Consider the following 15384-nt stretch of genomic DNA (forward strand, 5'->3'; position numbering starts at 1 on the left):
GCAGGCTCGGAGCCCGCTCCCTGGACAGCACGCCAAATACGCATTAACCTTCATACCCATGCTCTATCATTATTATCCCTGCAACTTCGCTGTTATCTGCGCAGGTGAACTCGTGAATTTTACGATAGTTTAGGTCATGAGAGTTGGCTACTGCTCCCTACAGACGGTTGCAAAATGACAACATAAACGTTTGTAAACAAAATGACTGCCCTTAACTTCCGGTACACATTCGCAAACAATAGAGTGTTTGTAAATTATTTCTGATAACAAGCAAACGAGCAGAGAAGGAGCTACAATGGTTCAGGTCTTACCTCTCAGGTAGGTCATATAGAGTATCCTAGAGAGGTAAGGTATCTGAGTCCCAACATCTTAATTCAGGGGTCCTTGGACCGTTGCTTTTTTGCGTATACATGACATCCCTAGGTTCTGTCATTTGGAAACATGGCTTTTCCTATCACTGCTACACTGCAAAAAATGCCTTTCTTACTTAGTCTTTTTTTCTTGTTTTCCAGTAAAAATGTCTACAAATTCTTGAATCAAGATGCATTTTCTTGATGAGCAAAATGAGCTAAGAAAATAAGTCTAGTTTTTAGTCAAAAAATATGAAATTTCAGTGAATTTGTGCTTAAAACAAGCAAAAAATCTGCCAATGGGTAAGAAAAATAATCTTGAATTAAGGTTGGCAGATTTTTTTGCTTGAAAAAAACAAGAAAAAAAGACTAAGTAAGAAAGTCATTTTTTGCAGTTTATGCGGATGATACACAACTCCACCTGCCATTTCAACCTGACGATCCGACTGCTTCTGCATGCATTTCAGCATGCCTGCATGACATTTCCCTCTGGCTGAAGGACCATCACCTGCAACTGAACCTTGCATAAACAGAACTGCTTGTAATCCCGGCCGACCCAAAGATTCATCACAACCTCTCCATTCAACTAGGCTCATCAACGTCACACCTTCCAGAACGGCCAAAAACCTGGGAGTGGTGATCGATGATCAGCAAAACTTCAGGGATCATGTTGCCAGCACCACCCGGTCCTGTAGATTCATCCTCTACAAAATTAGACCTTTCCTATCCGAGCATGCTACGCAAGACCTAGTCCATGCTCTTGTTCTGTCCAGACTCGACTATTGCAATGCGCTACTGGTTGGACTTCCAGCTTGCACAACCAAACCTCTACAGATGATCCAGAATGCAGCGGTAAGAGTAGTCTTCAATAAACCAAAGAGAGAACACGTCACTCTTCTCTTCATTAAGTTGAGTCCCTATAGTCACTCGCATCATATTCAAGGCTCTGCTCTTGGCCTACAAGACCTGACGAGGAATGTCTTTGTCTTCAATACAGAAAAGAATCTCACAGACAAGGGTTCCAGGTGTCAAGGAGTTAAAACTTTATTGCTCTAGCCAACAAAGTGAGATGCTTAGAAGACATCTGACAATACAGTGCACATCAGCAACCAGAATGAATTGAGGCACGGCTGCATTACCCTATATACCCTGCATGCTAGACCCTATACCTACAAATCTACTGAAAGAGATGCTCCCAGAAATTATAGATCCTATTCTTGGTATTATTAACTCATCTCTGACATTAGGACATGTGCCTAAAGCATATAAAGTGGCTATTATAAGGCCCCTTGTCAAAAAAACCCAACTCAACCCTAGAGAACTAGGGAACTACAGGCCTATATCGAATCTACCTTTCATATCTAAAGTTCTGGAAAAAGTAGTTTCAACTCAATTTTGCTCCTTCCTCCAAAGGAATGACATCAATGAAGAATTCCAGTCTGGATTTAGAGCATGCCTGTCACGGAACGGGACGAGACAGAATCCAAACGCAGGCATCTTAAGGGTGGTAACAAAAATACTTTTATTAATAAGACAAACAAAAAACCCACAATGGGGAAAACAACACTAATAAAACGAGAATCAAAAACTAAACTTCCACAAGGGAAAAAAACAAGGTCCAAGGAGAATGTAAATAATAAATCCAATACGAAGGGAACACGATAATCCAACAGGTAATCCAAAATAATAAATCCACAGGAAAAGGGAAAATCCACAGGAAACGTAATCCACAGGAATCGGACAGTAGGGTGAGTAAAACGCATGTACAAAGAACAATGCACCGACAAGGACTGGGAATAAACACAGGACTTATAAAGGGAACCACTGACGAGGGAAAATGATACAGGGACGGTGAAGGACAGATGACAAGGCTCAACATTAATGGAGACTGCTAAACGAAAAACAGGACGACACGCGCTGAAATGTCAAAACATACTGACACGTGTCTCCACACAAGACATAACACACACAAGACATGGTACTGTCACGACCCTGTCCACAAGGCACGAAAACTCAGGACAGGAAGGACAGGATCCTGCAAGTACCCCCGACCAAAGGCCGATCACCGAACGGCCCAAGGGGAAAAAAAACAGCGGGACAAGATAGACAAGAACGAAGACAGACACCACACACACAGAACAGAACATACTAGGGGCAGGGCTGTCATAACTACGAAGGGATTGGGGTTGGACAGTAAGATAAACATCAACGGGAAGGGAGGGGGAATGGGCTGGAAAAAACTGGGAACGCTAAACTGGGGTGGGACAGGAGGAAGGAACTTGGGAGGACCGGACGAGACCAGTGGGGACTTGAAAGAGCTAGGGTGAGGGGAATGTCCTAACAAAGAGGGCAAAAAAGTACAATGTGTCGGCTGGACCGGACTAGGTGCCGGCCAGAATGCCGGATGGAAAGGACTAGGCACGGGCTGAAAAACCGTCTGAGTCGCTGGCAGCTGGAGGAGAAACCGATGACCAGCTCCTCTCGAGATTGCAGTTTCTCCACCAACTGCGAAAAAGGCTGGTAAACAAGCTCCTCCCGTTACGCAAGGGGAGGAGGATTGTCCAGCCCAGCCACCAGGTAGGCACTGACCAGCACTTCGGGGTAGGAACCCCTCCTCGCCTCCAGGTCTCGGGCATAGTCCTGCAGGGAACGATTGCCTTGCACCAGGAATGGACCACCGCCAACGTGGGACTGGGTGGCTATAGAACTCCACCATTCTGGGTTCGATGTGCACGGCCACCGCATAATAAATTCCTTCTGTCTGCTTGGTTCTATTTGGTTCAGTGCATTCTGTCACGTAATGGGACGAGACAGAACCCAAACGCAGGCAGTTTAAGGGTTAACAAAAATACTTTTATTAATAAGACAAACAAAAAACCCACAATGGGGAAAACACACCTAATAAAGGAGAATCAAAAACTAAACTTCCACAAGGGAAAAAAACAAGGTCCAAGGAGAATGTAAATAATAAATCCAACACAAAGGGAACACGATAATCCAACAGGTAATCCAAAATAATAAATCCACAGGAAACATAATCCACAGGAATCGGACAGTAGGGCGAGTAAAACGCACGTACAAAGAACAATGCACCGACAAGGACTGGGAATAAACACAGGACTTATAAAGGAAACCACTGACGAGGGAAAATGATACAGGGACGGTGAAGGACAGCTGTCACAGTACAGAGACTGCTTTGATCAGAGTTACAAATTATTTGCTATTGGCGTCTGAACGAGGTTGTATCTCGTTATTGGTGCTGCTAGACCTTAGTGCTGCATTCAACACCATTGACCACAGCACACTCCAACATAGACTTGAAAATTATGTCAGCATTAAAGGAATAGCTTTGAAATGGTTCAAATCTTATTTATCCGACCGTTTTCAATTTGTAGCAATAAACAATGAGGTGTCACGCAAATCGCAAGTCCAGTACAATGTACCACAGGGCTCAGTCTTAGGGCCTCTGCTCTTCGCATTATACACGCTACCTCTACCTCTAGATAGCAAAGAATCTTGGAGTTCTATTCGATAGTAATCTGTCATTTGAGAGCCACGTCGCCAACACCTGTAAAATTGTGTTTTTCCATTTTAAGAATATATCTAAACTACGTCATATGCTGTCAATGTCAGATGCAGAGAAGTTAATTCATGCATTCATGACATCAAGACTAGATTACTGTAATGCACTGTTAGGTGGTCACTTGACACATCTTCGCCACAAAATTTCAAATGCTATTATATTATTAATGATAATTTTAAAACTATAATTTCCCTTATTAGTATGTTTATTTATTTTTATTTAGCCTTGTTGTGCAAGCACTGTCGAGCTTGTGCAGAGGCAGCAGCTTTTGCCAGAGGGGAACTGGAATCCCCTGGTTAGGCCTGGGTTCTCCTGAGGGTTTTTTTCTCGATTAGAGTTTTGAGTTCCTCGCCACCGTTTGCATACTGTTTTTTGCACTATTTTCCTGGCCGGGGGGGCTGCTTTAGAATTAGAATTTTAAAGTTTTACTTAATTAATATTGCATATAGGAATTTATAGTCTGTTATATTTGACCTGTGCTTCTCTCTCCTTTATCTTAAATGTGTGCTCACACTGTGCGTGCGTGTCTGTGTGTGTGCATACATGCACGTCCGTATGTGTGTGTCTATGTCTATGTGTGTTAGTACGTGTGCATATTGTGTGTGTGGAGTGTTTTGTATGTGGGTATGTTTCTCTTCTGTGTTTTCACCTTTTTCTTGTTTTTACAGGTACAACTTTTATTGTTTTGCTTATAGTCAATATGTATCATGTGTAACAATGAAAATTGTAAAAAGCACTATAAAAATAAAGTTGAGTTGAGTACTGTGGTCTTGATGTGGCCATCAGTCCCCTCACGTGACATTGTCAGGGAACTGAGCACACACATAACAGTTCTTTCAGTCACATATCCTTATCCACGAATCTGCAAGCACATTGATATGTTTGTCGCTGGGATTTCTCTTCTGGTCTGACTTAACTGGTGTGACTTAACGAGGCTGGTCAATGTGGTATCAGTTGAAGTGATATTGGCAAAGTGTTCATTAGCAATGTTTTTTCTTCCAATTAATGGCAAATCAATTAAGTCAAAATATCAGCACACATGTAGTGACCCATAGACCACAAAGTCCTGGAAGTCTCATAGGATGTCATGGCCGTCTCTGCTGCTCCGTATCTGCAATGTTGTTTTAGTTCACATAGTAAAAAACTAGAATGTCCCCAGAATTCGCTTTCAAACTTAACCCTTTTAACAGTCAGTTCTCTTGTTGTTCTGTAGATCACAGGTTTGAGAGATGGGTTGGTTTTTCCAAATATGATGATTTATGGAAGTCCTCTAGCTGCAGAATTCCTCTTAGTTGTACTCATTAAGACTGCTTAATAATCCTCCTTGCAGTAGTTGGTGCAAAAGAGTGCTTGCTGGAACTCAATGTTTTCAAATCTGGCAACACTTGTTCAAACTCTTTTTACATGAAGTAGATCATCGTGTATCAGTTCAATGGCTCAGCAGATGTTCTCTGCTGTCCAATCTTTTTCAATAAAAATACACACACATCGTAACAGCTGTGAACATATCAAGGGCTTATAAAACAACATGATTTATTTTTCAATTAATAATCATCTTTTTCTTTTAGAATCGGGGGGTTGTCAAAATTTCAAAAGAGCCAAGAGTTAAACATAAACAAACTTCATCTTCCCAAAATAAAAAAACAAGACCCTACACTTTCTCCCATACTATTCAGAAATTTATAAAAAATAGAGCAAAAGAAAATAGGCAACCTTGCACAACTCATACATTCAGTATCATGGCTTTATACACATGTTCCCTTTCTGTCGGTCTCTCGATGTTGTGTTGAACCGACAGATGGGGTTCGTCCTTGAGAACCTATCGCTTCCGACTACTTTAGAAAAGGCCAATGAAATTTGCATGCCGGACTCCGCCCCCGGATATCCGGGTATAAAAGGGAGATGGCAGCCACCTGGAGAGGTCTACCTAGACTCCCGTCCAAGGCGTGTAGGACCTCAGCATCTCTGGTGTTGCGGGCCAAGCTGCCTCCTCTCTCCACGCCATGGCCATCCTGCAGGTCCACCAGGCCAAGGCGATGAAGGAGCTCCACGATGTCAGGACCCAGCCTCGAACTCAGGTCTCTGGTGTTAGAAACCGTCACTTAACCGGTTGAGCCACTAGAGGAGGGTTGGACCCAGAAGGTTAGGCAGACACAGTAAGTCTCGTGAAGAAGTTTATGGACCAACATACAGTATATTCCTTCAGGTAACGAAGAATAATTCCACACAAAAAGGTAGAAAATCCACAAAGTAAAAAATGGAAAAAACTCAGGAATCTCAAAAACAAGGTCCAAAAATCAGAAGGTTTCTCGAAGGGAAACACAAAAGGGTACTTTCCAAAAGGATAACGTCCACAGTTCCACAATGAAGTCCACGGGTAAGGGGTACACTTACTCAAACTCAGAGCGAGGAACTAAAGAAAACAGAGGGCTTACATACCCTGGTGGAAACAAGACACAGGTGAACCCAATAACTAAAAACGAAGGGAACAATGGAACCAAACAAAAGCACAATGGGGACCTCTGGTGGCCAAAACAGGTAGAATGTTGACAGAAGCCCCCCCTCTAGGAATGGCTCCTGACGTTCCTACCAGGCTTCTCGGGGTGACTGGCCTTGAACTGTCGAATTAAGTCAGGGTCCAATATGTCCTTGGCAGGAACCCAGGAGCGCTCCTCGGGGCTGCCAGAGCATCCTTGATATAGGAGTCCATGGCGCCTCGTTCGGGGGGAGACAAAGAGAAAATCCTGCCTCTGGGTGGACATGTGCCCGGAAGCAATTCGATGGAACAGTCATAGGATCTGTGGGGTGGTAACGTGGTGGCCTTCTGTTTGCTGAAGGCCATTTTGAGGTCATGGTAACACTGGGGAAACTTGGGACAGGTCGATGGCTTCTACATTCTCGGGAGAAGGGCAGGGGGAACTTGAGAAGATACAGGTGGCCTGGCACGTTGGGCCCCATTGCCTAATCGACCCCACGGACCAGTCGATGTAAGGGTTGTGGTTGTGGAGCCAGGGGTAACCTAGGATGAGGGGGAACTCGGGACAACGAATGATGTGAAAGCATAACACTTCCTGGTGTTGGGAAACTGCCAGCCGTAGAGGGGCAGTGGCTTGGGTAACTAACCCCGGTCCCAGAGGTCTCCCATCCAGCGCCATGACCCTCAATGGAGTTAGAGAGTCCGAGGGAATGCTATTCTCCTTCACCCAGGTACAGTCCATGAAATTTCCCGCGGCCCCAGAATCTACCAAGGCTCGAAGGGGTAGCTCACGATGGTCCCAGGAAAGGGTGACTGCTATGAGCAAACGGGACTTGGGTGGATGGGAGGAGTTTATGTTCCCCGTCACAGTCCTCCCTGGGCTGCACGGGACGGGAAGTTTCCCTGGAGCTCGGGGCAGGCAGAGCGGAGATGGCCCGATTTGCCACAGTAAAGGCAACAGCATTCTCTCATCCGGCGATCCCTTTCGGCCTGGGAGATGCGGGTGCCCCCTATCTGCATGGGCTCTGGAGAAGCTGGTGGGAACGGAGGTGGGAACTCGGAGCTGGGGCTAGTCGGGAAGGGACAGAGAGGTCTGCAACTGAGTTCCCTCTCTCTCAGGCGGTTGTCAATGCGTGAGGCTAGCTTGACAAGAGACTCGAGATCATCAGACGGCTCCCGAGTGGTAAGCTCATCTTGAATGGCGTTGGAGAGACCCCTCAGGAAACACACCCTGAGCGCCTCATCGTTCCAGCCACTCCCTGCTGCAACCGTGTGGAATTGGATGACATAATCGGTCACACTGTGACGGCCCTGTTGGAGAGTCAGAAGCTGTTTGGACGACTCCGAGCCACTGGTCGGGTGTTGGAAGACTCTCTTAAACTCTCCCAAGAAGGCAGAGTAGCTGGCGCAGCAGGAATTTTGGGCCTCCCACACCGCAGTGGCCCAGTCCAGGGCTCTCCCGGACAGCAGGGTGATGATGTAGGCCATTTTAGCCCGGTCCGTGGGAAAGGAGGAGGGCTGTAGTTCAAAGGAGAGAGCACATTGCGTTAAAAACCCTTTGCAAGAACTCGGGTCACCTGAGAATCGTTGAGGAGGTGGAAGACGGGGCTCAGCCAGAGGATTAGCTGCCACAAGCATTTGATTTGCCGATGCTGAGGCGGCCGGGGCTGCATGGGGAAGTCGATCAGACATCTGTCTTATGGATGCCAGCATCTCCGACAGAAGTTGCGAGTGTTTCGCCATTATGGCCTCTTGCTGAGCCAGCATGGCTTCATGACGCTGGAGAGACAACGTGGTGAGACAACGTGGCAATGACATCCTGGGTACTGGCTGCCTCTGGGTTCATGGTGGCTCTGACTTTCTGTCAGTACCCAGCCTTAATATTGCATATAGGAATTTATAGCCTGTTTAATATTTGACCTGTGTTTCTCTCTCCTTTATCTTAAATGTGTGCTTTCACTGTGCGTGCATGCATGTCTGTATGTGCGTGTTTGTCTGTGTGCCTATGTCTATGTGTGTTAGTACATGCATATTGTGTGTGTGGAGTGTTTTGTATGTGGGTATGTCTGTTTTTACCTTTTTCTTGTTTTTACAGGTATAACTTTAATTGTTTTGTTTATAGGCAATAAGTCTCATGTACAGCTGCTTTGTAACAATGAAAATTGTAAGTTGAGAGTTGAGTAAAAACAATACAGGCAACAAAAAAGTAATACCTTTGGCTCTGATGATATACAGTATTAAGATTTTATGATGCGAAAATATCGATATGTGTGTGGCAAGAAAGGCACTTTAACAAATCCCACAGGAAGGATTAAATCCTACTGCATTACAAAAACCAGCGACTACGCCACCCAGGTTGAATACCTGGGAAATGCAAATACAAGACACACAGGTTCAAGTTTCTTTTTGACCACAAAAAGGACCACGAGACATGGATATGAAAAATACACAATTGATTTTATTTTGAATAATTAAATTTTATAAAATAACCATAAATAGTAAAGACAAGGGTTGATATACCAATAAAAGCTCAGTGTAATCAATAGCTAGCAGTGGCAGTTAATATGGAATAAAGGCAGACGAGCAACTTTGCTAAAAGCTAATATATATATATATATATATATATATATATATATATACAGTACATTTAATTTACAGTGCATTTGGCAGATCTGTATTTAAAATCCTGAACAGTAGTATAATTGTTTACACTGCTCTGAAATCACAGTAGCTTTCATATTAGAATACTGTACATATTTAGACGTCAATAAATAATGTAAAATGAACATCTTTAATGCTCAAATAGGCACGTGCCTAGTTTAAATTGCTGCATTTATTACCATCTTTGTCCTTTTGTGGCCGTTTTCCAGCATTTTATCCAGCTGTGTGAACTCCTGTAATGTTTGGCAGGTCCCTGAAGAATCTCCTCATCTGCCATGTTACTAGGAGCCAGAGCAGCCAATATCTGGCGTTGCCTTGCAAGGTTTCTCAACCAGCTCCTGTAGTTTCTGCAGGACTTTTGTGCCATCGTCTGTGGACAAATTAGATTAGAAAATACTGTAGCTTTCAAAGTTGAGCTATTTTGCATTTGAAAATTGAAATTTGATTAGATGACTTGTTTGATTCATTGAACTATTAAATATACATATGTTCACCAAGGGAGGCTGGGGACATTTACATTTATTCATTTGGCAGATGCTTTNAATAAATTAAACAAAAACAAACAAAATGTTAACAAAAAGTGGCAGGTTGGACAAAAGCAACACCATAACACCCCCAAAAGCAAGCAATAAGAGAGGGAGCAACGGATAGAAAGCAAAGAAACCCAAAGCAAAACAGGCGTTGAAGCATCAGGCCATGCAGTGATGAAACAAGAAAATTAAAACAATGAATCCACATACCTTTAAAGGCTTAATCGTACCGTTAAGAGTGGGTTTTAAATACTAACATGCGGGAAACGCGTCACCTCTTCGGCAGAACACCGCAAACGCGAACAGGAAGACAGCAGCAATGTAACCAGAGAGATTCGATGCAGCAGAACATCACATTGAAAGGCAACAGCAACTCTACACCGCAAAAAGAGAGCGCCAAACAGACACAAGCCTTCCAGAAAAATGGCATAATTAGACAAAACAAATGAAACAAAAAATAGAAACCAGCAGACACATACCTTCAACACCAGGCAGCAAAACGGAAGCCGGCTACGCCAGTGACGCAACATCCCGTGTCCTTAGCGACCACAATATATACACCCACTTGGTGACGTGTGTTAATAATGGGCGTGGAGCCTGGACACTGAAATACGTTTTGTTAACTGACCCTTTAAGTAAGTCGCAGGCTGTCCTAGTTCCTTTTTATAATTCATCTTATTGCTTGACGGTCTCATGCATGAAGGTATAAGATGCTTCACAGTCCAGTGAAACATTTGAAGACACTTTCTTAATTGATGTCAGATCATTTTTTTATGTGATTGCAACCTCCCACTAACACCTGCCACTCTCTTTGCTCTGTTGGCAGGTTCTCCAGTGGTATGTAAAGACTGCATAGAAAAGGTAATCGATTCAACAAGGATTAAGCGGGATCCCTGTTAGGGAGTGGATAATTAAAGTACAGACCTTCAGCAGCGGTGGCCTACTGCGAAAAAACCATGAAAAAGATATATATTGGGAAAACAGCTCTTAAAACCTCTCGAAATGGTTGTAAACACCAGAAAAAAAGGTAAGATACTTTGATGTCTGCCCACCACAGTCATTTCATCTGCATCTCTCATAGATTGACCACCCTTGCCATCACGACTTTTACCAAGTGTTGACTAATGAACATGAACTAACCAAGAACAATATTTAAAAGGAACCCGGGGTATAGAGAGATATAGTGTAATAGCCTTACACTACTAGCATTTGTCATTAGAAACGCATCAAATATTTTCTTTTCGATGATATAAAATGGTTGCACGCACAGGCAGCCAAACTGAACAAAGACACACTCATCAGTTCTTCAGTAAATAAAAGGTGCTCTTTGATAAAGAAATATCTCAAAAGAATGCTAAAATAATCAAGAAAGAAAATATGCTATTTGATGTATCTTCATACATTTTAATATTGTTGATCAGAAACAATTCAAACATACTGTACATATTAATAACCAAAATCATTGTGAATTTAATATATACACAATGTTTTTAGCCATAATAAAATGCATTTTATCAAGATTTTGACTTTCTGATGTTGATTTACATCAGTAGCCTGTTTTCTTCACACTCTCGGTCATTAGCTGACGGGGGCTAATATTCACATGTGCTCTAATACAGAATAAATAACCAAACTGCAAGCATCTTATGATTGTGTTTATCAGTATATTCTCATAATGTATAAAGTATATGATAATGGTGGATGATGATGTTTTAAATAGTCTTAACTGTCTTAAAGACAGTTGTTTAAACCTAGGATTTAATGCATGTTTACCTTTAACAGACACTTTAACTAGCCACAGGAGGTCACAAGCCAGTGTACTTTTTGTGCCGGTCCCAAGCCCGGATAAATAAAGAGGGTTGTGTCAGCAAGGGCATCCGACAAACTTTTGCCAAATTCAATATGCGAATCACTAACATGACTTCCATACCGGATCGGTCAGGGCCCGGGTTAACAACGACCGCCATCGATGCCGTTGACCTACAGGGCACTGGTGGAAATTGGGCTACTGTTGGTCGAAGAAGGAGAGGAGGAAGGCGTGTCCATAGGCAGAGAAAGAAGAGGAAAGGCAGGAGTTTAGGACTGAAAGTAGGGACTTTGAATGTTGGTATGTTGACAGGTAAAGGCAGAGAGCTGGTAGATATGATGCAGAGGAGACCAGGTGGGAAGGGAGCAAGGCTAGAAGTATGGAGCAGGGTTTAAACTGTTTTATCATGGTGCGGACATGAAGAGAAATGAAGTAGGAGTGATCCTGAAGGAGGAGTTTGTGAAGAATGTTCTGGAGGTAAAGAGAGTGTCAGATAGGTTGATGAGTCTGACGCTGGAAATTGAAGGTGTGATGTTGAATGTTGTTAGTGCTTATGCTCCACAAGTAGGTTGTGAGCAAGAGGAGAAAGACAGATTCTGGAGCGAGTTTGAGGAAGTGATGCAGAGTGTTCCCAGCGGTGAGAGAGTGGTGATAGGGGCAGACTTTAATGGACATGTTGGTGAAGGGAATGGTGGGGATGAGGAAGTGATGGGCAGGTTTGGTCTTCAGGAAAGGAACCCAGAAGGACAGTGTGAGTGGTGGCAGGAGCACACAGGTGGACTATATTTTATGTAGACGGTGTAATCTGATGAAGATTAGCGATTGCAAAGTAATGGTAGGAGAGAGTGTAGCTAGACAGCATAGGATGGTGGTGTGTAAGATGACTCTGGTGGTGAGGAAGATGAAGAGAGCAAAGGCAGAGCAGAAGACAAAGTGGTGGAAGTTGGAAAAGGAAGAGTGCTGTGTGGTTTTCAGGGAGGAGTTGAGACAGGTGGTCAGGAGGTGCTTCCAGATGACTGGACTACTACAGCCAAAGTGATCAGGGAGACAGGTAGGAAGGTGCCAGGTGTATCATCTGGAAGGAGGAAAGAAGACAAGGGAGACTTGGTGGTGGAATGAGGAAGTTCAGGAGAGTATCCAGAGGAAGAGGTTAGCTAGGAAAAAGTGTGACAGTGAGAGGACGGAGGATAATAGACAGGAATATAGGGAGATGCAGCGTGAGGTTAAGATAGAGGTGGCAAAGGCCAAACAGAAAGATTATGAGGACATGTATGCAAGGTTAGATGTAAAGAAGGTGAGAGGGATTTGTATCGGTTGGTGAGGCAGAGGGATAGAGATGGAAAGGATGAGCAGCAGGTTAGAGTGATTAAAGATAGAGATGGAAATGTGTTAACAGGTGACAGGAGGGTGAGGGAAAGATGGAAGGAGTACTTTGATGAACTGATGAATGAGGAAAATTGCAGGGAGAGAAGAGTAGTAGAGGCAAATATTGTTGAGCAGGAAGTAAAAAGGATTAGCAAGGGTGAAGTTAGGAGAGCTTTGAAGAGGATGAAGAGAGGAAAGACGGTTGGTCTGGATGACATACCAGTGGAGGTATGGAAGTCTCTAGGAGAGATGGCAATAGAGTTTTTAACTAGGTTGTTCAACAAGGTCTTAGAGAGTGAGAGGATGCCTGAGGAATGGAGGAGAAATGTTTTGGTGCCGATTTTTAAGAACCAGGGAGATGTGCAGAGTTATGGAAACTACAGATGTATTAAGATGATGAGCCATACAATGAAGTTGTGGGAAAGAGTAGTGGAAGCAAGGATAAGGGGAGAAGTGAGCATTTGTGAGCAGCAGTATGATTTCATGCCAAGAAAGAGCACTACAGATGCGATATTTGCTTTGAGAAGGTTGATGGAGAAGTACAGAGAGGGTCAGAAAGAGCTGCATTGTGTCTTTGTAGATTTAGAGAAAGCGTATGACAGGGTGCCAAGAGAGGAGCTGTGGTATTGTATGAGGAGGTCTGGAGTGGCACAGAAGTATGTTAGAGTGGTGCAGGGTATGTATGAGAGCAGTAGGACAGTGGTAAGGTGTGTGGTAGGTGTGACAGAAGAGTTCACGGTGAAGGTGGGACTGCATCAAGGATCGGCTCTGAGCCCCTTCTTGTTTGTGGTGCTGATGGACAGGCTGACAGATGAGGTCAGACAGGAATCTCCATGGACTATGATGTTTGCGGATGATATTGTGATTTGTAGTGAGAGCAGAGAGCAGGTGGAGGAAAGTCTAGAGAGGTGGAGGTTTGCTCTGGAGAGAAGAGGAATGAAGGTTAGTCGCAGCAAGACAGAATACATGTGTGAGAATGAAAGGGATACAAGTGGAACAGTGAGGTTACAGGGAGAAGAGGTAAAGAAGGTGCAGGATTTAAAGTACTTAGGGTCAACAGTCCAGAGTAATGGGGAGTGTGGAAAAGAGGTGAAGAAGCGTGTGCAGGCAGGTTGGAATGGGTGGAGAAAAGTGTCATGTCTGTTGTGTGATAAAAGAGTACCAGCAAGAATGAAAGGAAAAGTGTACAGGGCAGTAGTGAGCCCAGCGATGTTGTATGGTTTGGAGACAGTTGCACTGAGGAAAAGACAGGAGGAAGAGTTAGAGGTAGTAGAGCTGAAGATGTTGAGGTTCTCTTTGGGAGTGACGAGGATGGATAGGAACAGGAATGAGTACATCAGAGGAACAGCACAGGTGAGATGTTTTGTAGACAAAGTTAGAGAGCCCAGGTTGAGATGGTTTGGACATGTTCAGAGGAGGGAGAGTGAATATATCGGTAAAAGGATGCTGAGGTTAGAGCTGCCAGGCAGGAGGCCGAGAGGAAGACCAAAGAGGAGGTTTATGGGTGTAGTGAAGGAGGACATGAAGGTAGTCGGTCTGAGAGAAGAGGATGCAGGGGATAGGGCTAGATGGAGGCAGATGAGTCGCTGTGGCGACCCCTGAAGGGAACAGCCGAAAGGAAAAGAAGATTTTATACTGTACCATGGTACCACACATTACATATTTGGGATTACAGTTTGGGAAAACCACACTTTATTATTTCTGATTCTGTAAATTGGTACAAGTGATAATGTGTGAACTGACAGTATATGCCTGTGTGGAACCTATGCTGCACATATGACCTTTTGAGATTGTGTTGTGCTTGCCTGTGTCTGTGCTCAATATGTGTATTGATCTTGCATTTAGTGCTCAGATGTGTATCATTCTCATGGTTGTAGACATGTGTCTGCTTATTTTGTGACATGCTCAAAGCCTCTCAACTGTATTAGTACCCAATAAGGTCTAGCATTCTCCACATATTTGTCTGTCAATAATAAATGGCTAAGGGGCAATCAGCAATTTTTTACCATCCATGTCACCCTGCTTTTGTGTTTTGATCTAAAAATACCCCATGTGTGCATGTCAGTGGTCATATGACCAATGATCAATGTGTGGATCGGGGAAAAAATAATGTTAGGGATATAAGAAAAGGTCAGTGAGCCTGAATACTCTAAGCATTTTTTATGTGATGAATAACTGTTTGTGATTTTTACCGTGATTGAATATGTTAGTGACATTTCAAAGTTAAGTGAGAAAAATGTATTAAAGTGTTTTAAAAGTAGTTGTATATGGTGAAACTAATTACACGTTGGATGCCCTGGTAAATGTTCCACTCAAAAAATGTCTAAATTCCTTATATTGATTCTGGATTTCTGCCTGATCCATGTTCAAAAGTATCAGAAAGAGTTCTTGTAATTTTTTTAGTCATTATATTAAATAATTGTAATTACATTTATGTCTGTGTGCAGCTCTCTGCAAGAACAGAAGGAGGACCTACGGAAGCGTCTCTCTTACACCACTCATAAGCTGGAGCTTTTAGAACGCGAGTTTGATTCTACAAGACAGTACCTGGAGACTGAGCTGCGACGAGCCCAGGAGGAGCTTGACAAGTTCACAGACAAATTACGCCGGTA

At 43.5% G+C, this 15384-nt stretch overlaps 1 protein-coding gene across 4 annotated transcripts in view; it reads left to right on the forward strand.

Moving 5' to 3' along the window:
- Positions 1 to 15384, forward strand: part of si:dkey-174m14.3 (uncharacterized protein LOC563117 homolog) — a 175769-nt gene that overhangs the window by 96843 nt on the left and 63542 nt on the right. For 3 of the 4 annotated variants that reach the window (XM_057353133.1, XM_057353132.1, XM_057353131.1), the window contains 2 exons: positions 10427 to 10627; positions 15220 to 15381. In XM_057353133.1, coding sequence (XP_057209116.1) covers positions 10557 to 10627; positions 15220 to 15381 — 233 coding nt within the window. In that variant the 5' untranslated portion in view covers positions 10427 to 10556. Of the gene's footprint in view, positions 1 to 10426; positions 10628 to 15219; positions 15382 to 15384 lie in introns of those variants that run through there. The other variant, XM_057353134.1, reaches the window with a different exon arrangement.

The sequence above is a fragment of the Triplophysa rosa genome, linkage group LG15, assembly GCF_024868665.1.
Source record: "Triplophysa rosa linkage group LG15, Trosa_1v2, whole genome shotgun sequence".
NCBI lineage: Eukaryota > Metazoa > Chordata > Actinopteri > Cypriniformes > Nemacheilidae > Triplophysa > Triplophysa rosa.